The sequence below is a fragment of the Chrysemys picta genome, chromosome 8 (genome assembly GCF_011386835.1).
Source record: "Chrysemys picta bellii isolate R12L10 chromosome 8, ASM1138683v2, whole genome shotgun sequence".
Taxonomy (NCBI): domain Eukaryota; kingdom Metazoa; phylum Chordata; order Testudines; family Emydidae; genus Chrysemys; species Chrysemys picta.
In genome coordinates, this window is record NC_088798.1 from 24,319,298 (window position 1) to 24,344,245 (window position 24,948).

A 24,948-nucleotide genomic window follows, 5' to 3' on the forward strand; every position below is an offset into this window, starting at 1 on the left:
TACAGAGGGCAGACACAGACAGAATGCCTCCAGGGTATTGTGAGAGGGATGGAGGAGCTGCGTGATCAGAAGTGGCATTTGCTATACCTACACAATGGGAGTAGCAGCTGCCCTTGCCAGTGCTGGCCTCCAGACACTAGACAGTGTGCATACTGGCAATGTCATGGCCTCAGTCCATGAGGCATCCTTTTGGGCACCAGTGGCAATGCTAGCCATTGTCAAACCCCCAACTTGCACTCAGGGTGCATGTGTGAACATTAGCATTTTGGATGTCTCCTACTGGGGTGCTCTGGGGGGGGGGAGGAAAAGAGGTTCTCCCTCGACAGCACCCACCCCAGGGCAGCCATAATGTGGCATTTGCTGTGTAACAAATGTATAGGCAATAGTTAATGCACTCATCTAAAAAGCTAAGTAAAGGTTACAATACGAGCAGAGTTTCTTTAGCTATCAGTGAGAGATCTCTGGCATTTCCAAGACTGTTATTGGTTTTTAGAAGTTTGCTTGTCTGAATCACTGCTACCTACACGTGTTTCTCAGTCTGTCTGTTTTCATGTGCCATTTTCCTTTTCTGCCTTGCCTGTAACCACTACATGCAGGTCAGGACATCATGCAACTTCTAACTCAGCCCACAGATAATACCAAGGTTTAAAGTAAAGAGGGTGTGTGTGGTGGGGGGTGAGGGAAGCTCCCCTTCCTCTCCCAGGCCTGACTGAGTAGCATTTACCCTCCCTCTTTTTGTAGTGTGGGGAGAGCACCCTCTTCTGTTTCAATCTACATTAACCCCTTGATCTCATAGTGATGGGGGTCATATAAGTACAGAAATAGAAACTCATAGAAAGAGACACGTGCATGGTGATGACAAGTGGTATGTGTGACACTGGTCTAGCACTTCAGACTGAGCATTACTGACCTAGACCATGGTGAAACATGCCCTCTGAAAGCAGTAAACAAAATTGTTGATTGATAAAACACAGTTCCTGTAATGCTTGGTGTAAACAGGGGACTGTGGCAGAATTCAGAATAATCAGAAATCCATTTCAGTATCCCTTTCATTTAAAAAAGAAATTATGACCAGATGATTCACTTGATATTGAATCAGGCGAGTCAGATGAACTTTAAAATGTTTTATTCCAAGTTGATTAAGTGTTTATGAACTCAGCCCATATTCTTCTACTTCTTGCAAGCCTAATTATTAAATTTAATGTGTGTGTGCATATAACTATATATCTATGCATTTATGTAGACACAAATACATGCTCTTAAATATAAAAACCCACAAAGCTAAAATAATTAATTTATGGAAACTTAAAATTAAATTAAGTGTCTGGGCAGTTTTCCAGTTGATTTATAATTTTCCCTGGACAAACCATGCTTACACATAAAAACTACGGCAGAATTTACTTTACACTACACTATTTGTGTTGCTGCTCATTTGACTGCCAAGATTAGTGTTTATGACCAGGATGGCAATCTAATTAAATATCTAAGAATCAGAAAACTGGACAATATTCAAGGCCAACTCAGCATTAAATTAGAAAATTTAGCCTGGCTACTCTATCAATATATTCAGCTACCAGCCCAGCTACTATCCCAAACTATAAGTTTAATGAATTTGGTCAGCATACTGTGTCACAGATGTCTAACATACAGCTATCAACCGAAATCATCATAAATAAGATGCTTCAGTTAGGCATGGCAAAATATATTAGGGGAGCTTTGTCAGTTACCAGCAACCTGCTTGCTGATGGTTGAGAAACAGCACTGTAAAATGCATGAGCTGCCTTTTGTAGTTTTTTGCAGGAAGCCTTGGAGAGCCGCAGATAATTTGCTTTCAATGATTCATCAAGTTGGCCCTTTGTTTCACTAATTTGAGTGTCAAGTGCAACCACATAATAAAGAATTACCAAGACCTGATAAGATTATTCTTATACTGCTGCTCCTGTCTTAACAACTGGTACTATTCTAACCTAAACCACAAATGGAATAAATAGCAAGTATACTTGCAATGCCAGCAATCTTCTTTGAAATGACAAAGCATGTTTACTGCATCTCCACTGATGTAGCATACATTTTTGTTTCTGCTAATAATTTCTACTTTCTTAAAAAGAATTAAATGCTGAATGCTGTGCCATAACTAGAGATGACATTTGTTCCACTGTTAGTCTACCAATGAATTAGTAAAGATGAAAAATGGATTTCAGTGACAATTCCAGCCTTGAGAAAGATATTATTGTGAACATGGTTGAGTTAGCCTGATGAGCATTTTCTCCTTAATGTAGACTTTAATGTTATATTGCTATAGGTTAGATGTGAAATCATATATTAGAACTATTATTTTTGATGAATAATTTCAAGAGAAATATGTTCATAATTAAGATATAATTTTTTCAAAATGCTATACTGTCATTTTAATAACTTCATAAGAAACCAACCTGAAAATGGGTTGTTTTGAAGGGGCGCATAGATAAATATGGAATTCCTAGAGCAAGAAATTCATGTAATTTAAGTTTCGTTATTAAAGTTTTCACAATTGAACTATGCATCATTAATATGGCAAAATCAAAGAAGGAAACAGTAAAGGACACCAGAGGACTGCTTATAAAATGAGAATAGAACGACTTTTATTTCCAGCAACCAGAAAGATGGCATTAGGAGCAAGAGTACAAAAACTACAACTCCACTTACTAGTGAGAACAGCGTGTGTTTAAATTTTTTAAAACTTATTATGAAGGGTTGTTAGACAATAAGGAAGCAGGAGACTCTAAAAGTTTAGTTAATACTATACTAGAAATAGAGGGTGTTAAAATATTTGCAAAGAGAAAATGAAAATTATTTAGATGAAAAATTGTTGCCTCAAAACCACAAGGCTCAGAAAACCCAGTTAATGCTTAGAGAGTGTTGAATCTTCCTCTAGGCAAAATGGAAATAAGGTAAATTGAAGATTGTGTCTTGGTGTTAAAAGCAGGATTTAAAAAAAGGCAAAGCTAGCCTCAGCCTGCAGGGATATAATGCTGTTGTATTTTGAAAGCGTTTCATTTATGTTGATCAGAATCCCACCCACTGATTAAATATGACATTGTGCCGAAGACTGTAGAATTGTAGAGTGTGTTTCTATCCCTCTCTGCTGTTCTGATTCAGAAGAGGGGAAAGTGGCTGCTGTGGATGCTGAGATGAGGTTTCTTTCTGAGGAATAATACGACCTAACTTATGTCTTCCTTTAACTTCTACTTATCCTGAAATTGCCTGTGTTGGAGACGAGGAAGGATCCGGAGTAGTTTAGGACCCAGCAGACAGTGGCAGGTGGCAGTTGTGTAGATCACTGAGAGACTAAGAGGGTCCAGTCCAGTTTTAATTCTGTCTCTAATCTCTGCCACAGCAGTGCTTTCCCCAACAGCCCCAGCTCGGGTGTCTCTCTCTCTCTCTCTCTCTCCAGCCTGATCCACAGCAAAAACATGTCACTGGCTTCCTCACAATGGAAACCCTAGAGGGAAAAGTGGCCCCAGATGCGCAAGCCTGAGGATTCGGTACAAAGAGGTGCACAACATGAAGACCCTGATGGTAAGTCAATTGTTGGACCTAATTATCCCAGGTCACCCGGGGACCAAACGAAAGCAGCCCGGGTGGGGAAGAGGACGAGGGTAGTGGAGCGGGGCTGGCCAGGGCATCAGACATATGCTCCAGCCTTTCCAGGGCTGGTATCTTCTCTTTTGTTATATTTTACTAAAGGGAACAAAACGGGGGCGGAGGAGAACTTTCCACCTGCTTTTCTTTTATTCATGGGCAGGGTTATTGTTCGGAGCGTGTAGAAAACAGATCGGCTTAAAGGATGAGTCTGGCTGTAACTTGGCTAGTGCAACAATTCCTAACAGTCATTAAAATGCACGGATGGAATGACTGCATGGGGAAGAGCGGAGGGAGAAGGGGAAGCCTGGGAAAGGGAAGGAAGGAGAGGGGGACAGGGAAAGAGGGGAGGGGCAGAGGCGGAAGGAAAAGAAGAAGAAAGGGATGAGAGCTGAAGGGGTGGAGAAGAGAGGGAGGTGGCGGGGGGAGGTGGGGGGATTATTGGAGTTCGCTAGCCGCACTTTTGCCTGGTTTTAATTGGTGTCAAACTTGCAGGAGCTGCAAAGGGAAAGGCGCGGCGATTGCTGCCAAAATAGACACCTAACCCGAGCAGCTGCGCCCGCCCGCCCGCCAAGACATTGCCCCGAAAGTGAAACGAACTGGGAGCCCCACCTTCGCCGCTGCCCCCGGCGAGGTGTAGCCACCTGTAATGTGATGACAGGAAGAGGGGGGGGGGCAAATAGGTCGCGCTGCGTGGGGGAGGGGGTGTGCAGAGCAGGAGACCCAGACTTCAGCCGGTCTCCCCCGCTCAGGATTTGAACCATCCCCCTCCGCTCGCCTCCCTCCAGGATGTCCAGTCTTCTCCCACCCTGGGGGGAACTGCGCCCTCCCCCGTTAGGCTCAGCCCCATCCCTCTGTCCGTGGGTCTGTGCCCCTGCCCCTGGCTGTTCGCAGGGGGGCTCAGTGTCTCTTTGTCCCCTTTGCAGCGCCATGGGCTGGCGGTGTGTTTAGTGCTCACCACCATGTGCACCAGCTTGTTGCTCATGTACAGCAGCATCGGCGGCGGGGGCCCGAAAGAGCCGAGCCAGCAGCAGCAGCAGGTGGCGGTGGCGGCCAGTGGGAAGCCGGAGACCGAGCAGTTGGGCAGCAGCCAGCAGCGCCAGAGGCTCCCTGTGGGGGCTGGGCTCCTAGAGGGCTACATCAGTGTCCTGGACCACAAGGTGAGGCGACGGGACCCCGGCCAAGGCACGAGGGCAGGGGGGATGGAGCACCCCAGGCAGGTGCAATGATCTATGGGTGCCTCCCACATGGTTCCTCCCAGCTCAGGGCCTGTTCTCAGAGACCGGGCAGAAGATTTGGCAGGTCCTGAATGATTGGCTCAGACATGTAATTTGGCACCATTCCCCTTGGAGAGGGATGGGGCTGGGGCCGTGGTACTCCTTGTCCATGGGGTAGCTGTGACTCCTGCACCCCTTGCCCTGGTGTGACTCTAGTACCCTTTGCTTCATGGGAGGCAGGACTGTGACTCCTGGTGGCAGGAATGTCATTGTTTTCTGCTTGTTCTGTGTGTATGTGGGGGGTGGGCAATGACTGGTACCCTTAGCCATTTATTTGTGGTGGTACACCAGTGTTTTCATTGTTTCTGGACTGATGCTTGTCACCCTATTCTACTCTTCTCTGCTCACGTTTGTATTCTGCACTCATTACTGTAGTAGCCGAACACCTTCCAATAGTGCAGAAAGCAGTGTGGCTGCACATCTGTTATGTGTTTGTTCTTTCCTCTCCCCGACCACTGTTTTATTTTGGATTTTTTAAAAATAATATACATACCCCCTGCTATATGTTTATGTTAGAGATGGCAAGGTCAAAGAACTGGGCCTTGACTTAGAGTGGAAGGTGGTGTGGCTTGCAATGGTCCTTAGTTCTTGTAAGAGTTCATGCCACAGCCTTGGACTGGCCCCCAAGAAAGCATAGATGAGCTTCACCTTTATTGTAGAAAGGTCCATTGTGCCAGAGGAGTGAAGTTGTCGACCACGGTCTTCATCTTGCAGGCATGCTGACTGTGGTGCATCTCTCTGATTATGTACATTGCTGCCCTTTGATCTCAGGTGAACAAACACTGGTGCTCTTCAGCCATTCTGGGTAAACTGTGGTATCCCTTCCCTCAAGTTCCGCCGACTGTGGTGCTCAAAACCCCAGAGTGGGCTGACTGGTAACACTTGCACCTGGGATCTCAGACTTCTGTATCCTTTGCCTAAGGATGGACAGATTCTGGTATCCATCACCAGTGCTGTGCAATCTTGGCTGTCCCTCACGTAAGACATACCTTAGTGCCCGTTGTTTGGTGTGGGTGGATCCTGGAGTCCTTCACAAGTGCAGGGCAGGGAGGTGGATGGACTCTAGTGGAATCAGGGCTCTCTTATATGGTATCTAGATTCTGGAGAAGAAATATACAAAAGAAATATATTGGCACATATAAAGGTTGTATTTTGTGGTTGTAGTGGCATTTCCCTTCAGGGATAAAATTTAACAATTATTCACAGTACTAAAATGTCACAGGCTACAGTATGTATGGCTACTGGCAGTAGTGGGCCAGTACTAGTTTACTACCGAAGTAAATCACCTTATGCTTGAGGAGAATATTTGCCAGAAAATCAAGGCATTGGGCCTTGTTGATCAAAGTATCACGTAGGGAATGTCTACACTGCAGTCGAAGGTGTGATTGCAGCTTAGGTAGGCATACCTGCACTAGCTTCAAGCTAGCTAACGCAGCTACAAATAGCAGTAAAGATGTGGTGGTAGAAGCATCAGCATGAAATGTAGGAGCCTGCCTGGAACCCTGGGTATGTACTCATATTGCTTGCCTGTATTGAAACCCCTGCCACCATCTCTGCATTGGTCTTGTTAACTGTGCTAGCTAGGTTAAAGTTAGTCAGGTATGCCTATCTGAGCTTCAGTCACACCTCCAATCAGGGGCGGCTCCAGGCACCAGAGCACGAAGCGCGTGTCTGGGGCACCAAGCCGTGGGGGGCGGCCTGCCGGTCGCCATGAGGGCGGCAATGAGGCAGCCTTTGGTGGCATGCCTGCGGGAGGTCCGCTGGTCCCGCGGCTTTGGCGGCAATTCGGCGGCAGGTACGCCGAAGGCGTGGGGCCGGTGAACCTCCCGCAGGCATGCTGCCGAAGGCTGCCTTACTGCCATGCTTGGGGCGGCAAAATACATAGAGCTGCTCCTGCCTCCAATTGCAGCATAAACATACTGTACATTTCAATTATCACCTACTATGCTCAGATTACCTACTACATTCTTCTTTCATTTCATATACAGTCAGAATAGTAGTTCCAGGTCCACTCAGACATGATGGCCACACAGCTTCTGAGAATATGGCTAACATATCTAATTTCCTAGTCACTGTTGAAGAATGCTTTGCATGAGCCTCTCAGCACCTAGTGAGATTTGAAACTTTTTTCTTACTAGTCTTTGTTTTCATGCATTTTACCTTTATTCTGCATCACAGCCAATGTTCTTAGCTTCAGCAGCCTTTTGCACTTTAGAAGCTGTATAATATTTTTTGTTGAACTGAGCTTTTAAAAATAGTGAAAAAGGCTGGATGGATCTGGATCTGGTTCTCAGCATTTCACCTTTAGCATCTCAGGCCAACAGTGGTTGAAAATCATTGCCACCTGATGACTGAAATGAGTGGGACATCTCCCTTTAGTTCCTAGTAGCCAGGTGTTTACATTATAAAACTATCAGGAGTGGCACAAAATCACTGTTTGTTGATAGCTGCTGCTGAGAGGTCAAAGACTGAGGCAAATAGCAACCACCTTGCTACTCCTAGAAGCTCTTACTTCACAGCAAGACTGCGGCACATTGGCAGGCCAGCCTGGAGAAGCTTTCACTGCTTCTGTCTGTGCTGTACTTGTTCCATGACTAAAGAGAGGACACTGGTCTCACAGACTAACAAAGCAGTACCTTTCATGACTTCTGTAATCGACAGGAATTTTCATATTGATTTCCATAGAAGCAGGCTCTCTACCTGCCTAGTCATCAGATAGGGGATGTAACTTTTTGTTAGTTTATCAAAATGATGATCACAATGTTAGCAATAAATGGCAGTGCTAATGTTTTATGAACAATTACTGCATGTGAGTAGGACAGAATTTATGAAAACAGAAAGGCTAGCAGTATTCTAAATCTTGCAAGAAATAAGTATTTAACCATCTGATTATTCTGAAGTGAACATGAGAACATGACTCTGGATAGTTAAAAAGCTTTTACCCAGTATTGACTCATCTGTGGTTACTATCAATAACACGTGAGAGTCCTGCCACAGATGTAATTGGAAAAAAATTCAGACCACCAAAGATTTTGCATTCCCCCTCTCCCCCAAAAAAGTACCATAACAAGACCAACCTTGCAAACAAAATGTATGAGCTCTTAGGCCTTTGTTGAAGCACTCAGAGAACTTGATGACCAACCCACTAATTTACATGGATCACAATGATATTTATATATATAATTAAACAGATCAGAGAGTAGTACAGTTAATCAAGTGTTTGAAGAACAGTCATTCTGCAAATAGTCTTATAGCTCCATAATCTCTCAGACTTTAGTGCTGGTACTTTACTCCTACATGGAAAAAATTATTCTGCTTTCTTCTTTACTCAGTCCACCTAAACAGGCAACAACTTTGACATGTTTGGGGTGAATGGCTCATCGCGTCATGACATTAACCATTCTTATCTGGAAAACTATGGGGATAAGGAAAATGAGTCTGAGGGTTCAGTCTATTCCATTTTGTTATATCACAGAATCATACAGCATTTTGGAACAGAGTAGTTAGTTGCTCCTGAGGAGATCAAGGAGAGTTGCTCCTGGTGAGAGGGGGATCAAACATTGAAGTTGAGCTGTAGTGGAGACTTTCGAGGCATGTTACTAGCAACATGAATGAAGTCCTCTCCCCGTACAAGTTCCACTGAGGAATGGAGGCTTTATTATGCAATAAGCATCTTGATGGCGCCATTATGATGTAACAGATCCACCAGGGGGAGACTTTATTCTGGAATAACCTTGTCAGGGGAGAGTTTGTCGTGACGTAAATCTCAGCAGTATGTATTTATGTATGAGAGAGGGGTTCTGGCTTCTTTTCATAGCACTGCCCCTGTGTTTTGAGATAGTGGAATTAGTCTATACATATAGCACATATAGTTATTAAACACTAATACAGTTAATAGATTAAAAAAATGGAAAATGTTTAACATCTTTAATGTTTCCATCAAATTTTGAGGGAGAAGAAAGAGTACAATCAGATACAGTGTTTTAGTTTAACAAGACTTGGAAAAGATTTAATTGGGTGAAAAAATATATACACATATTAGAGAAATGTGTTTTACCAGGCTTACATTTGGAGCTGTTTGAAAGTGTTATAATTAATTGGATGCTGACTATCTTGTGTTTATATTTTGTTGCTTTTGTGCCACCAGCAGTGATCTCTATTTTTCTCATCTTAGCAAATCATAATACTGGTTCATTGCATTTTGATTATCCTTGTTTAAAGTTTTTAGCAGCTTCTGTGTGCAGTAAGTGATAACATTCAATTTGCATTACAGAGCATGCAACAGAGATAGAAAATGGTACCTTTTGCTGTATTCCAGATTGCAGGCACCTTTGCACACAGCCAGCAGTTCTGGCTTGGCACTGTTACCATCTGTAATCTCTCAAAGTACTGTACACATTACTGTTGCTGATTATGTATCAGACAGCTCAGCATGTTATGCATTTACGGTTTTGACTTAAAAATACAGGGTCAGATTTGTGTTGTCCTTAATTGAGCAAACTTTCCATTGACTTTATTGGTAGTTTTGCTTGAATGTGTGGACAGCAGAATTTGGCAATAGAAAGTAAAAGATAGAGAGGGGAATGCAGCGCAGGTTGCTGTGTGAAGTACAAGTCGTCATAAAATAAGAGTTATCTAAGGTGGAATCTGGCTGATGGAGATACTGACTATGGATATGCGGTATAATTACACAGGCCAGGAATTTAGTTAATTGATAAAATACGTTAGCAGAACATTTTTATCAAAGCAGAAACACATTTAAAGAAATGTAGCTACCTGATAAGCCTGAGTATCTAGTGTAGCTGAAGAAACTTGGTCTCTGGTCTCTTATTTCATTATGCACCTAAGGTATGAAGTTGTTATACATAAACTCACACCATGCAATGTGTAAAACGGGTGGGCAAACTTTTTGGCCCGAGGGCCACATCTGGTTGGGGAAATTGTATGAAGGGCCATGAATGTAGGGCTGGGGCAGGGTGTTGGGGTGCAGGAGAGAGTGCGGGGTGCAGGAAGGGGCTCAGAGCAAGGGGTTGGGGTGCAGGAGGGGGTACAGAGAGCGGGGGGCTCAGGGCAGGGGGTTGGGGTGCAGAAGGGGGTGCGGAGTGCGGGGGGCTCAGGGCAGGGGGTTGGGGTTCAGGAAGGGGGTGCGGAGTGCGGGAGGGGGCTCAGGGCAGGGGGTTGGGGGCTCAGGGCAGTGGGTTGGGATGCAGGAGGGGTGCAGGGTGTGGCAGGGAGCTCAGGGCAGGGGGTTGGGGGCTCAGGGCAGTGGGTTGGGGTGCAGGAGGGGTGTGGGGTGCGGCAGGGGGCTCATGGCAAGGGGGAGGGGTGCAGGAGGGGTGTAGCAGGGGGCTCAGGGCAGGGGGTTGGGGTGCAGGAGGGGTGTGGCAGGGGGCTCAGGGCAGGAGGTGTGGGGTGTAGGAGGGATTCGGGGTGCAGGTTCCGGGGTGGCAGCGGCACGCAGTGGGGCTAAGGCAGGCTCCCTGCATGCTCTGGCCCCACGCTGCTCCCAGAAGTGGCCAGCAATACGTCCCTGCGGCCCCTGGGGAGAGAGGGGGGCGGAGCCCCTGCGCTATGCCCTCACCTGCGAGTACCTCCCCTGAAGCTCCCATTGGCTGCGGTTCGCTGTTCCCGCAGGCCATAGTTTACCCATCCCTGGTGTAAAAGCTTGTACTAACACACACACAAATAATGGGATTCTGATAACATCCCTGGTTTCTGTGATCATAAATATCAAAGGCAGATCCTAAACTGGAGAAAATTGTCATAGCTTCAGTGAAGTCAATGAAGCTATGACAATTTACAGCACCTGAGGATCTGTCCCCAAGTAGTTTGGATGTCATCAGAACTCAGAAATGTGTGTGTAGCTTCATTCACTGTTTTTTGCTTGATGGATTTTATATATTTGAAGAATTTTAACAACTAAAACTAGTTTTTATTAAACTCATCTTTTTGCACTGAACTCATCCACATGTTCAGTGTTTTTAAAATGTTCTTTCATAGAAACCCAAACAACACGAAACTACTTTAGAGATTTTTTTTTAATGTTACAGATTGATTTCAGTACAGTTATGAACAATGGGAGAGGTGGTTAATTTGCATATTGCAGTGCTTTTTGGTTTGAAAAGCTGTAAAAGTATTTAGGCTTTTTCTCACACTTTCAAAATGTCACATTTCATGTGTATTATGTGACAGCCATGAAATGTACCATAGTGCACTGATCCCTTCTTTACAACAGATTAAGGTAGAAAGTTCTTTTTCTTTACAGGCTTTGTGAAAAATAGCAGAACTCATAGGAGGACTCTAAAAATGCAGGATCCATTTTTTGTCTGTGGTTTCTCCATTGATCCTAGTTATGACCCTCACTCTGACTTGTGAACAGTGAAGCTACAGTAAATATCTCTCCACTGTGAATATTAAGATAATCATATATTAATAAATAATAGCAGCATCTCACACACACACACACACACACACACACACACACACACACACACCCCAGAAGGTTCACAAAATGCTTTGTTTTTCATCATTAGTTTCAGTCTTCTTATATGTATCTGTAGTATGCACTGTATTGAACTATTATATTGATATCCTTTTAAATTTGCCATGTTGTACAGTTCTCACATGTTGAGTTTTACTTGTGGGCATTTTAGGCTATTTCATGTCTTTCAACAGAGGCAAACTGTCCTCTTAACAGACCCAATTCTGCTTCTATTGACTACAGTAGTAGCAAGGCTGTGCCAAAGGAGACTTGCTGTGAAGGAAACTGTAATGTTTGCCCACCTCTGCTTGATGACTTTCCATAAGGCACCTTAAGTTTTCCCCTTTAACGTACTGGAGCTTAAGTGGAAATTGGACGTCAGAATTTACAGGGATGTCTATAAATCTGTAGAACATCTGATTACAGGTGGAGCTTTCCTTTTGTTACTGACCTTCTACATTAATCCAACCTGCATTGCTCAGTACAGCATGGTGCGCCGTGCTCTTGATGCAGAGGTGGCATTGATAGTAAGGAATTCAGTGTATTAATTTCAGTTCTAATTAATGCAATTATGATCAAATCAGCAGAGCTTTGGTGCTGATATAAACTGACGTGACAGCCCAAAGGTCACTTTCAAGGTGAGACTAAACATCATAGTGTCTCACCTCATCCCTAAGTAATGTGTCTCCATTAGTCAGGGCTATTTTGTTCTAACAGTTAACACTAAGTGCTTTAAGACCAGGTTAATTAGTGAAGCTTCCTGTCAGCTAGAAAAGCAGATACTTTAAATTCAAAGACTCCTACTAACGGTTCTCAAATTCTCACTTTTGAAAATTTCCAAATGCCTGTGTAATTTAATTGTAGATAAGAGCCAGATTCTCCCCTGACCTCCATAAAACCGTACGGGCAATCTAACCCTTGCCTCATGCCCTCAGAGCCTCTTTGCAGCAGAACTGGTGGAGTTCCTTGGTGCTAATGGTGGGGTAGGGACCACTCAGAGGATATGTGCATTGTGGAGTTCCGTTCTGTCGAGAAAACCTACATATTAGCACAGGGGATAGGACGGGTGGAGCTGGGATGGGGAACCTGCCACTGCTTAGAGTGTACTCTGGAGGAGAGGGTTTGCTCCTAAATGCATAAGAGAAGTGCATTCTATGTTTTAGGTATGTGTGTATTAAGTACAATCATAAATATTGACAGGTTTCAGAGTGGTAGCTGTGTTAGTCTGTATCAGCAAAAACAATGAGGAGTCCTTGTATGCCCAAATAAATTTGTTAGTCTCTAAGGTGCCATAAGTACTCCTCGTTGTTTTTTCATAAATATTGGATTCTCAAAGAAACATTTGTCAGTTACAATGTGGGACAAAATTAAATTATTTTATAAGTGAGATGCAAATCAATTCTATATAATTAGTAAACTTAAACATTCCACTGGTGTGTTTTGAACCCAAACACAACAGTATTGTGCTAGTGCATAAGAACCAGGAGTTGTAGCATCCCTGTTTAAGAAAAGGGGACTGTAAAGGGTAAATCCACGGCATAAATGGTAAACAAGCGGCATAGGTTAATTTCAGTTTTAATAATCTAGAGTGTTGTTAATAACACGGGTTAGAAATTTCTAAAAAAAAACCCATGATTTATACTTACATGTGCCCCTTTAAAATACCATTGCAGTTATAGTCAAAAATAGCATCACAGAAGAGATACTTTGATAAGAAATAGTGTGGAATATTCAAAGGATAATGACTCTCAATTAGTAGTCTCTGAACTCTGAATTGGCTTTCCTTTTTAATTCCAGTATTTGATGTTTTGCTTTGCCAGCACTTCACAGTGTCATACCAAATAATATCATGTTTGTAGTTTAGTGCATTATTAGCATCCTTAGATATTGCCATGGCTTTAATACTCAAGAACAAAATATTCTATAAAGTTCATATTGTTAGCCAAAGTTAATGTAGAATATGTTTTGCCCTCAGCTGTGGGAGGTCAGGAGTAGAGAGAACAATTATAGTAATAGTCAGCAGAGCATCCGTCCCAGTAGTTTTCTCTAAGGAAAAGAAAAATTCAGCAGTGAAGGTCTGTGCAAACATGTACATACACTTCAGGCACAGCATATAGGAAGCTTAAGGGAAACTGCTCTTCTTGGGAAACTGTTCACTGAGCAATAATCAGGAATAAAAGGACCAGGTCCTTCTGGGACTGCGTTCATCACCAAGAACGTGTTTCTCCCCACATAGTGATAAAACCTTTCCTTCTGGTTTGGAGGCTCCGGGATATACCTCCTCTATAGTGACATGGGTTACACGCAGGCTCATTACTCTTCTGAACTTGTGTTTTCTTTTCCTTGCATTACATTCTCTATGAACAGACACCCATTCCGTAATGATGAAATTTGCCCTCTAACCCTGCACAAAAACATAAGAGGACTATAGAGGCACAGAACGCACTTCTCCAGCCCACTGCCAGGAAAATGGACTGTGGTCATAGACTGTGGTACTCACCATAGCCCCTCCACACTCCTTAGGTGAGGGCTTTGGGCCACTTATTATACGTAAGCACAGATCTCACGACCTGTTCCCATCCTGCAGCAGCCCCATACTTGCCAGCCTATTCCGGGCCATACCCATTCCACACAACACAGAGGATCATAGGCACCAGGTGCAGCCATAGAACCTATGACTTCTCATCTGAGCTCCACTGCAGAGTTTAAGGGGCACATGGGGTCCTTGTGTGAGCCATCCACATTTGGCTGAACTCACCCTCAGAGATTATAACAATTACACCTGTACTTTTAAATATTGTTGTCCATTTTATTCCTAAGGCTGCTGTAAAAGGGTTGGTTCCAGCTGCGTCAGCATATTGGTTGTCTCTAAAATAGGAAAATAAAAACTCAAAAGAGAGTCAGTGGTGTGACTGTAACTGGCAGGGAAATGCTGAATTAAAACTGCCACTCTTTTCTCAACTCATCTGCTTGTGCTCGGCTATTTGTTGGGATCCTTCTTAGGAAAAATCCCTCTTCCAGTGTTCAGATCATGGTGTTTGTCATTTTTTAATTGATAATGATCCAAAATACGTTTTAAAAATTAAAAACATGTAATAACTCCCTGCTCTGCTAGTTCCACACGCACATTCTTTCTGATATTGCCTCACTTGCTCTGCCTTTGAATGGGACTGTCCAGTTTTGCCTTTCAACACTGTAATGTGTACTTTGCAACTAATGCAAATAGTGGGCCAGTTTGTTGTAACCTTAGTTACATTGAATAGTAGACATTGACTACGAAGTCCCATTGAAGTCAATGGGATTGATTGTGGAGTAGGGTACTGCCAGATATGAGTAAGGGTCTTGCAGTCTGACCCAGTGTCAGCCTGAAAGAGTGTCGGTAAGGCTCTTCCTCCTCCATGCCATTGGGAGTTCCATGTATGTAGCGCTAAGAGAACGTGATGCAGTGCTCTAGCTCCATGCAGCATGCATACCATGCAGCAATACATTATTCAGTTAGCTAGGATTTTACATATTACAAATGTTACTTGGCTCAGAGTAGTCGTATTAAACAAATCTTGGTAATGAGAACAGTGTGTCAGATGTTTGATAGACTTACTTAAAATACCGTCTGTCTAACTTTTGCATTTCTGTAACACCTAACGGATCTATCTACCTAATCGATTGAGACTGACAAATGGCATTGATGGCCACATTTTCAAACCTGAATGCCTAAAGATAGGCATCTAGATCAGAATTTAGGTATTTAAATCACTGTTAGAGACACTGACATCCTGATTTAGACACCCACATCTGCAATTTTGTCTCTAAAACAGCTTTTTAGGTGTCTTCCTTTAAACACCCAAGTTTGAAATTCTGGCCGAGTATTGTCAGTATAGCTAGGTTATTACTCTACGTATTGACATGTCACTTCCTTTGCTGAAGTTTGCGATACACCTTATGGTGTTCTTACTACGTAAAATCCTTTTAAAAGGTTGACAACAACATGTGAGTCTTAGTTCACAAAGTCCCCCCAAAAACAATAGACATTTTGGTAGTAGCCTTTCAGTCCATCTAATCGAGGCCTGCTAAGAAATATGTTAAATACTATTAGGAAACATACATATTCACATGCATAATTAACCCCTAATTAGATTTAAATACCTTTTTTCTTTCAATCTGTACGAACACCCAAATAGCCACAGTTTGTAAAAAAAAAAAATTAGAGCCAGATTATTGACTTCACCTGTGTCTGCTTTGCACTTCTGCAGCAGCACAAAACAGCTCTGGTTCCTGCAACTTGTAGCATTGGGGGCAGGCATGGCATTGATGAAGAGGGTTGGGGCCTGGAGTGGCTGCTGCTGTGTGCCTGATGCCCAGCCAGTGGATGACCCAGTGGGACTGCTGCAGTTGGTGCAGTTTGTAGCAGCCTGGTTCTAAATTATACTGGGGACTACTTTGGCCCCAAGGGAGTGGAAAGATGCCTCAGAAACACACAACATCCTTGGACTTCAGTAGGAGCAGGCCCTGAATCTTTCCATCAATATGCTCACAAAGCTCATGTTGACTTCAGCATGGAATGATAACATGATATGTCTCCTGCCCTTTTTTTTTCCCCGCTGGATAATTGCAAAATGTGTTTGGAGCTAATGTAACCTCTTAACATTGCTAAGGATTTTGAAATGCAGTTTGTATAAAAGAAACTATGCAGACAAAGCTGTGTATTATACAAAAATTAAACTACAGGCCACTAAAATATTGTTTTTTTCCTTCCACCATCTGTTTTTAATAGGGGGGGGGGGGAAAAAGGCCATATCTGTTTACATCAAAATCTGGAAAGAAAATTCACACCTGAGCTGAAAACCTATCTTTATACTGTTGTGGAGTACAGTAAAAGTGCTGACTTAAAAGCATCTTAGAAACGGGATTTATGACAGAACACTGACAAAGCCCTAATACCTATAGTGGTACTCCCAGACACTTCTAGAATAAAGTGATGGATGATAAGGAGACTCAGCTCTCATTAAAGTTTCTCATAACTGATTTGTTATAATTATGCCTCTTCCTGGGTATTTTTTCAGTGTATGTGATGATGCCATATTTCATTTGTATTGCACAAAGGGAAAATATTGTTTTAAAAAGACAATATCCTAACTTCAGAACTTTCTGATATGATTATGTTGGAGAGTCTACCCAGATAGGAAAAGAGGATTAATGCCACTTGAAAGCAGCAGAATTAAACAAGGCCACATTAAATATGGTCATGCAAGCCCTCGACAAAAATTGTTCAATGCAGTGATGACAGAAAATGCATGAAAACCTTGTGACTGCTAACTGGGTAATATCTTTTTTATCAAGTAACACTTTTGTCATGTACAGTAGCTTAAATTGTGTTTCCATATCCTGTCAAGTGCGGATGACAAGGATTGTATGTGTCTTTCTTTTCTGTTACTGGAAGTGCTTTTTGTGTAGCAGTCTGTGCAAAGCACTGCATCTTTGGACTTCAAAATATAAAGTAATGCTTTGAAGACATGAATATTATAATTTCTTTGTTTCTCTTATACAAATAGAGATCTGTGCTTTTTAAATTTCATAGCCCATATTTTGTCATCAATCAGAGTACTGAAAATTACATTTCTGTGTTTATTAAAGTTGTGTTTCTATATAGTAATACACATACAACGACTTATACTGCCGTAAGGATAAAGTTAAGCTCCTTTGTCAAGCGTGTTGGTCTGGCAGGGGTGTTAATCTTCTACTGTCAGAGCCTGGTTAGATATGGCCTTGGTTTAAGCAGAATCTGTGTGCAAAGAAATTAAAGAATCAACCTTTCCTATATTTATGCCTTAGCTTATTTGCACAGAGCAAGGAATAAAAAGAGAAGTTGTGTTATACATACATTCCCCTATAAGAAGATTGCATTCGGAGCCCATATTTAGCTACATGATAACTTGCTTTATGTTTATGCTTCTAAAAGATGAGGCTGAAGTTGACAAAAATGTTCAAAATTTTAAATCCATGAAAATGAGATCTACACTTGGAGACAGCTCATTGAAAAGAGGACAGGGAAATCATAACACAGCCTACTTTTCCTAATTAAAATTCCATAGAGTTGTCTACAGTATGTTCATGTTTTATTGCATCAGTAATTACCCTTACATTTTCCTTTCAGATTACAACATTAAGTCACCAAGAAAGAATGTACTGTAGTTACAGCATATTTAGACAAGGCAAGACATTAAATATTCTTACAACAAAAACTGCATGAAAAAAATGGTGAGGTTGGGAGGCAAAGTCAAATCCACAGTTAAGGGATTAAAGCTCAATTTCTAGACACAACAGGGCATAATACAATAATATTAAGGGGCAGCTGTGTTATGCTTATAAGTATTAGAGGTTTAGATCTAATCTGTGAATGTCCTTACTGGTACTGGTCTGTTTAATGATTTTAATGTTGTCTTAATGGAAACTTCCATAGGTTTCTTTTAATCAGTTGTGGTCCGCTAATGTACAATTAGTGTAATTATGCAATTTGTGTAAATATATGTAATCACAGAATTGAAAGAGGTAATTGTCAAATGTGATGATACCATTTAAATGTTTAATGATGTATACTTTTTATGACTGACGAAAAATGCAATGCACCTGTGAAGTAGAGGATATTAGGTGCAGTAGCTTAGCTGTCTAAAAATATTATTTTTCTAAAATGTCAAAGCCAATCAGTCTACGATTTTTGAGTTAACAGGAACAGAGAAAGCCACTGAAGAATCATAAATTCTCTCTTTTGCTCTTCTTCAAGTATAATCAAAGGATGCATAAACAACGAGGAATCCTTGTGGCACCTTAGAGACTAACAAAGGATGTATGTTTTAGAAATGTTGCACACGCAACCAGCACAGTCTATAAAACAATCCATCTTCCTCCACAGCTCATTAAATAATAATAGTTTGCACTTACATATCCCTGTGCTTCTGAGGATCTCAAAGTGTTTTACAGATATTAAAAATTGAGCCTCACAGCATCTTGGTAACATGGGGAGGTATTATTATCTCCATATTACATAGTAGGAAACTGAAGCACAAAAACATTCAGGCCAAATTTTTCAGACTTGGATGTCTTGTTTGGATTTTCTGATGCACTGAAGTGATTTAGGAGCACAAGTCCCATGGAGACGCAATAGTGCTTGTGCCCCTCAGTCACTTAGGCACTTTTGAATATCCCACTCTAAATCCATATCCAGGCACTTAAATAAGTGGCCTGATTCTTGGAGGTGTTAAGCACATGCAGTTCCCAATGACTAAAGTGGCCTAGGGAAGACTAACCCCTTGAACACTGGCATTTGGTGTGCACTCAAGGACCACATAATTTACTACATTCTAATAAATGAAGCTTGAGAACACAGGTACTCACAAGCTTAAAGTAAGCAAGTGCAGACAACCAAAAAGGAAATAGGTCCTGATCCAAAGCCCAGTAACATCAATGGGAAGACTTCTATTGATTTGAGTGGGCTTTGGATTACGTCACTGTATTAGGACCATGTAGCAGGGTGATTACCACCCAAGCTCCTCCTCATGGCCAGAGGGTGCTCTGCAGTCCCTCCATTTCCTCTCCTTGGACTCCTGAAAACTCCAGAGCACAGTCCAAAGATAAATGAAACACTCCCCCTCCAGGATCCAGTTTATTTAATCCTGACACCCATTGGCTTCCACGTCCCCGCCCCAGCTCAGTGTCTCTTTTCCTTTGGGTAGGGAGTCCCCAGCCCTCCTTCCTGGAGCTGGATTATAGTTCCTTTACTCTTTGCAGATGCCAAAACTCCCTCAATGTCAGGATCTTCCTTGCAAGAGCGTTCTTACTCTCTGTAGTTTCCTGAGGTCCCCCTCCCCTCTCTGCAGAATTCTACTGCTTTTATAGCGGGATTATCTGACCTCACTCAGGTGTGCCTCTTCAGGAATCCGGGTTGGCTGACCCCAGGCCTCTAGCCCTTAAAGGGGCAAGTCACCCTTTTACAGACCAACTACCTATTCTTGTCAGACATTCACCAGCCCCTTACATGGTAATAGAAGTCTTTTTTATATATATTTGGAGAAGCAAATAAGTGGACTCATGTGGAAGGGGGAATAATATGATTTTGCATGGCAGATTATTGAATTATTTCCCCTTTTGCCTTGCAGACTTAACTAACCCCTTATAATTTATCTTTAAAAATAAAAAACTATACACTACTCCAAAAGGAAAATACTGAAAATGAGCATGCAAAATAAATATGAATGTGTGATTGTGAAAGATATTGGCGTTCACAGCCCTGGAGATTGAAGTCCAACATCTTGCCATAGGACAGGGACAGCATGGGGAGTGGCAGTGCAAGCTTTGCTGCCAACATGTGCCAGCATTTTCCTGGAGGAACCACCTTAAAGAGTGTGAAAGGGTAGCTCATTTTTCATGCCAGTTCAATTCTTGATCTCAGTGCAAAGTCCCAAAGATTTAATTATCATTCAGTTGTGGCCACCATTGTTCAATGGGAGCTGTTTTAGGATTTAAACCACCACATTAATGTCACATACTTTACCAGCCATTACGTGCTAACAAGTTTCAGTCAGTACTAAGATGGACTGCATTGGAAAGTGGCAAGCTCCTGCAGTCCTTAAAATTCTTAGGGCATTCAGTGCCTCACTAATGGGTTAGTGTTTGTGTGTAACCCTAACTTCCATTGACTGAAACTTGGAAACAGAGTGAGCAAATAAACATCTGTAAGACGTTGCTCAATTAGTTGTTACATACTGTATGTGTTTCATTCCAAAAGACTACCAGATGTGGTGCACAGCAAGAATTCAATAGGAACGGTTCTTTTTTTGGAAAACCAGGGTTTATGCAGTAATCCGCATTGAGGAAACTCAGGTCTTCTTCCAGTCTTAAAATGATGAAACTGAAATTTAAGGACTGATTTCAGTTTTATTTTCCGTGGACCAGGAGCAGGTACCTTTCTCATCCCTTCTCTCCATTGCAGGGAATGGAAATGAAGCTAAGATAAAATTAAAATTGTTTCATTTAAACCCAGATAGTTATAGGGAAGAAATGAGAAATAGCAAACTCTGGTTATCACAAATAGCAAAGCTGTAAACTCTGTAATACTGTCAATGGCTTTGCTGCATTGCCCAGCTTTTAGAATTAAGGGTGCATTCCCCCTCTGCAGCAAAACAGACAATTCTGATTACACCCTGGAAAACACATCTTTTAGATCTGCTGCAAGTGTTTGTGGCTTAAGCTAGATACATGATTCACAAATGGTGAACCCTGACAAATAATCCATCAGGTGATGCTGAGGCTCTGTCATGAGACCCTGCCTCCCACAGCTGTGTTTTTTTCTCTTATATTATGATCCATCACTTGTTGTGCATCGTCTAACAGTCTTATATTGGCAAAGACTCTTATAACCTTCTCTCTTTTTGTTTATCTTAGGAGAACAGAAGCATAGCATTGGAAGAATAATACCATTCACACATATTGCTTTTTTACAGCTAGAGATGCACAGATAATGTGGAAGCCCTCCTTAGCCTGAAAAAAAAATTACTCTTACCGAATGACCCAATCCTGGTTCTGCCATAGCCAGTGGCACATCTCCCCTGGACTTCAGTGGGAGCAGAAGCACAACCTGAGTTTGCAGCCTGATTTGATTAAATGCCATTAGGAAGGATTCTCAATGCTGAGTTCTCAATTCCGTGAGACAATCAACCCTGCCTGTAAAGTGCTGCGCACTCTCCACTCCTACATGAACGTGTTGATCATTTCCCGACCTACATTGAGATCAGTAGGAGATCAGGTCCTCTCTCTGCTAAATTCATATAGCTTGATGAAAAAGTTGAGAACCACAGGGTCCAGTCCTATGAGAGACTGAGCACTTTCAGCAACATGCTGAGAGCTCTCAGCTTCCTTCAAGGGGTCTCATTGTTAAAATAGAAGGGGAAGCCTAGTATACTGTAACAGAAATGGGGATTGCTATGCTGATGCATAATTGGAATGAAGGAAATCATTATGTTATTATTAATTTTGAAGCATTTTTATGGTCCCTAAGATAAGGGGCTGAGATGGTTGGAATATGATGCCGGCTTTTATAAACAGTTCCATATTTAAGGAAAGATACAAGCTCTGCATTGCTGGCTAACCCACATGCCCCTCATAATGTCTTCTCAGCCTTCACCTGTGAGGTTTGCCTGGTTGAGAGTTGATGCATCATTAGTTCTCAGTTCTGGCCTTTATTTAACAGCAGTACCATGTTATGAGTGGTGTCAGGATTATAGTCCAGTGCTGAGGGACCACTGAAACCCTGCCTTTTAATACTCAGGTTAGTGCTGAGCTGAAGTCCCAGAGGTTCACTAAAAGGCCAGAACTTTCTTTCATAAGCCACTGACCTTTCTTCTTGATTATCTTGGTGAACTGGTGCTGTCTTTCAGTTAATAGAACTTTGTAATCAAGGAGCTGAGAGGGCTGAGGTGGAAGCGACAATTTTGCTGCCAGTTAGATGTTAATGTGAGTCCTGAACATCTTTTAAATGTGTTATTATAAAGCTGCCGAAGGGAGAAGAGTGCTCACATTCAGGGATATATTAATAAAAGTGGAGGGAACAGAAAAGAATACATTTGTTGAATAAGGTGGAAAGACGTGTCGCTCACCTTGAAACCTGAGACATTAGTACTAAAACCTTCCCTCTTTAAATGCAAACGTGTGTGGGATCATATATTACACATATTTAGTTTTCTGAGATTTTAATATTTCAGTGAATACAATCCCTACTAGTAAATATGGCTACACTGGGAATGATTCTATCCATTCCTGGGCTGGGACAGAGATGGAGGCGGGCAAGGAGCAAAGTATTCTTGGACCATGCGGAGCCCTGCTTGGCCCCAGATGTGGGCTAAAGCTGCCTCAGGGTTGCTCTCATTTATACTTTGCTTCCTGTAGCCTCCTGTGGTCCTTGGGAAGCAGAGAATAGCCACTGTGCTGTGCTGTCCTTTCCGACCTTGCCCAACACTAGGGTCTGAGAGAATGGTCGCTGTGAAGAATTCTTACTCCCAGGTCCTCTGTACAGGAGCTTTCTCGGGAGGCAGTGTCTACCCATTTTCAGGCTGTTACACTGCTGGAGCGGTGTGAAAGGGCCTGAGCATAAATGACAACCGAGTTTATTGAATCTGTTTTTAGCTTGAAATTATCTTTAAATATTAAAAGAGAAAAATTTCAAACCCAGTGCATTTGTTTCAAGACATAGCCACCTGCTTCAGAGACAGCTGTAAGAGTTTGTAGGGTTCCACTCCTTCAGGTATTACAAGCTGTTCCCAAGGAGAACAAGATGTGAAAACTTTCTAAAACTATAGGCACATGGAACCTTTTCATGTGTGTGCCAGAACAGGTGTTGTAAGTGTGGTAACCTCTAATCTTTGCTTCCGCTCCCACTTTTCAGCACTTAATTCTCATCCCTACAGGGACTATTGAGAAAGAGTCAGGAAATAGAACAAATACTATCAGCACCTACATCTAACCAGAAATGTAATAACCCGAGAGCCGAATACTCATTTTCCTGTCTTAAGCAATTTGTTCAAGCATTTCTCTAAACTCTCACTGGGGACATGTACTTGTAGGACTGATGTTTAGCGCAGGACACATCTCCATCAAACGCCACTTACCGCATATTAAAACCAAGCATTTAAAGAAGACCTGTTTTAATCTGTCTTTAGTGCCAAGGATTTTTTTAAATTTACAGGCAGTTTGTAAACAAATTGCAGGGCAGTTTCCAAGTACCAGCTTCTTTACTTAGGGACCATAAAAGCAGTCAGGTTCCTGTTAGCAAACTTTGCTATTGAATTAGCAATGAACTAGTTGGCTTTGAGATACATATGAACACATCTCATATTCTATTAATTGTTTGTATAAAATAGTACTTGGCACTTACACAACACTTTTTATCTGAGATTCTCAAAGCCTTTTACAAGAGGTCCAGTTTTATTACCCCCATATCACAGCTAAAAGAATGAAATCAACATCACATTTCTGCAAGATTCACCTTAAATCTTTCTTTTTTGTTTTGTGGGAGATGAAAGCGTCAAAGAAACAGATCAACAGTCTGGCAAATCCTGGATCCTCCTCTTCCCTGTGTGCTTCTTGGAGAAGCCCCAAACCCCTTTTAGTCTAACAGACAGAAGGACGGGGCTAAGGAAAGTAAACAGACACAACAAAAAACCCATAGTTTTATAAACCCCACTATCTAGACCTGATAGGGGGCTGTAGGGTGCGGGAAGAAAACAACTCTTTCATCCCAGCCACCATGAGATGGAGGTGGGAAAGGGTTTCTCTCTCATCCTACCAGTCCTTTGCAACATTTGCATTGTGAAGTTGTATAACTGTGGGAGGCTGCTGAATCAGGGCAAAGCTTTCTCATCAGTTATGGATGATGAATGGTACAGTGCCAGCATTGCTGCACTGTGTCAGGCTATCACATATTATCTTGTATATCTGTGACACCATTCAGTGGTGATGATTCTTTGCATGTTGCCTTTGGCTCTGCTCAGTACTTTAGCTGTTGGGCTTTAGAGATAACCCTGTTTAGGTAAATGGGGCCATAGATACCTCTCAGAGATTACTGTTTCAGGTTTTCAGAAGACCAGTGTGTCACTGGGTCATATTTGGAAGTTTGTCTTTGAAGTCAGGAAGGCTAGAGACATAATCTTTCAGTAAAGGTTAAATTCTGAAGAAACTCATGCTCTCAATGAGTGCCAGTATACTGTAACACCATGTATCAACTCAATCCATCCTTAAATGGAAGCATACCGTTACTGAGTGACGGGTATATTTTTGTGATAAGGTCCTCTTTCCTGGGTGTCATTTCCTCATTTTAGTGCATGTTCAGTGCAATATTCAGTTAGACTACACCAATATTGCACTACACCATGTAATACTGGAAACCTGTACTCCAAAATTCAGTGCAAAACATTCCTCCTTTAACTTGTCGATAGTGCTAATAATAGCCTTTAAACTAGAGCGGGGCAACATTTTGTGAATGAATAGTTATATTTGCCAAAAAATGCAGTTTTGGTCAACACGGAACTGTTTGTGAATTTGTCATGAATTTGCCCAAATAGTTTCGGACCAAAAAAAAAAAAAGGCTAGATTCCCTAGGGAACTTTGGTACCAGTTGTGAAATGAAGGCATGGTATGGTGCCCCTTCCTTATAATCTTTAGTCCAGTGGTTAGGGCACTCCCCTTGGGGAGAAGACCTTGTACAAGTCCCTGTTCCAGAGTAGAAAGTTGAACCTGGGTGTGGGAGGAGATGCATGTTGAACTCCCCTCTGTTGACTCGCTTTGAGAGCCTGAGAAAGACCTACCTCTAGAACAGGGGTAGGCAACCTATGGCACGCGTGCCAAAAGCGGCACACGAGCTGATTTTCAGTGGCACTCACATTATCCGGGTCCTGGCCACCGGTCCGGGTGGCTCTGCATTTTAATTTAATTTTAAATGAAGCTTCTTAAACATTTTAAAAACCTTATTTACTTTACATACAATAGTTTAGTTATATATTATAGACTTATAGAAAGAGACCTTCT

The 24,948-nt window shown here is 42.2% G+C and overlaps 1 protein-coding gene across 4 annotated transcripts in view; it reads left to right on the plus strand.

Annotated features, from left to right (window-relative positions):
- Positions 1 to 3,306: 3,306 nt before the first annotated feature.
- The window catches only part of ST6GALNAC5 (ST6 N-acetylgalactosaminide alpha-2,6-sialyltransferase 5), a 160,014-nt gene continuing 138,372 nt past the window's right edge, over positions 3,307 to 24,948 (plus strand). For all 4 annotated transcript variants that reach the window (XR_256458.5, XM_005302396.5, XM_005302395.5 and 1 more), the window contains exons 1-2: positions 3,307 to 3,558; positions 4,548 to 4,781. Coding sequence is in view for 3 of the 4 variants with exons in the window: in XM_005302396.5 (XP_005302453.2) it covers positions 3,544 to 3,558; positions 4,548 to 4,781 (249 nt within the window). In the remaining variant the exon portion in view is untranslated. The remainder of the gene's footprint in view (positions 3,559 to 4,547; positions 4,782 to 24,948) is intronic.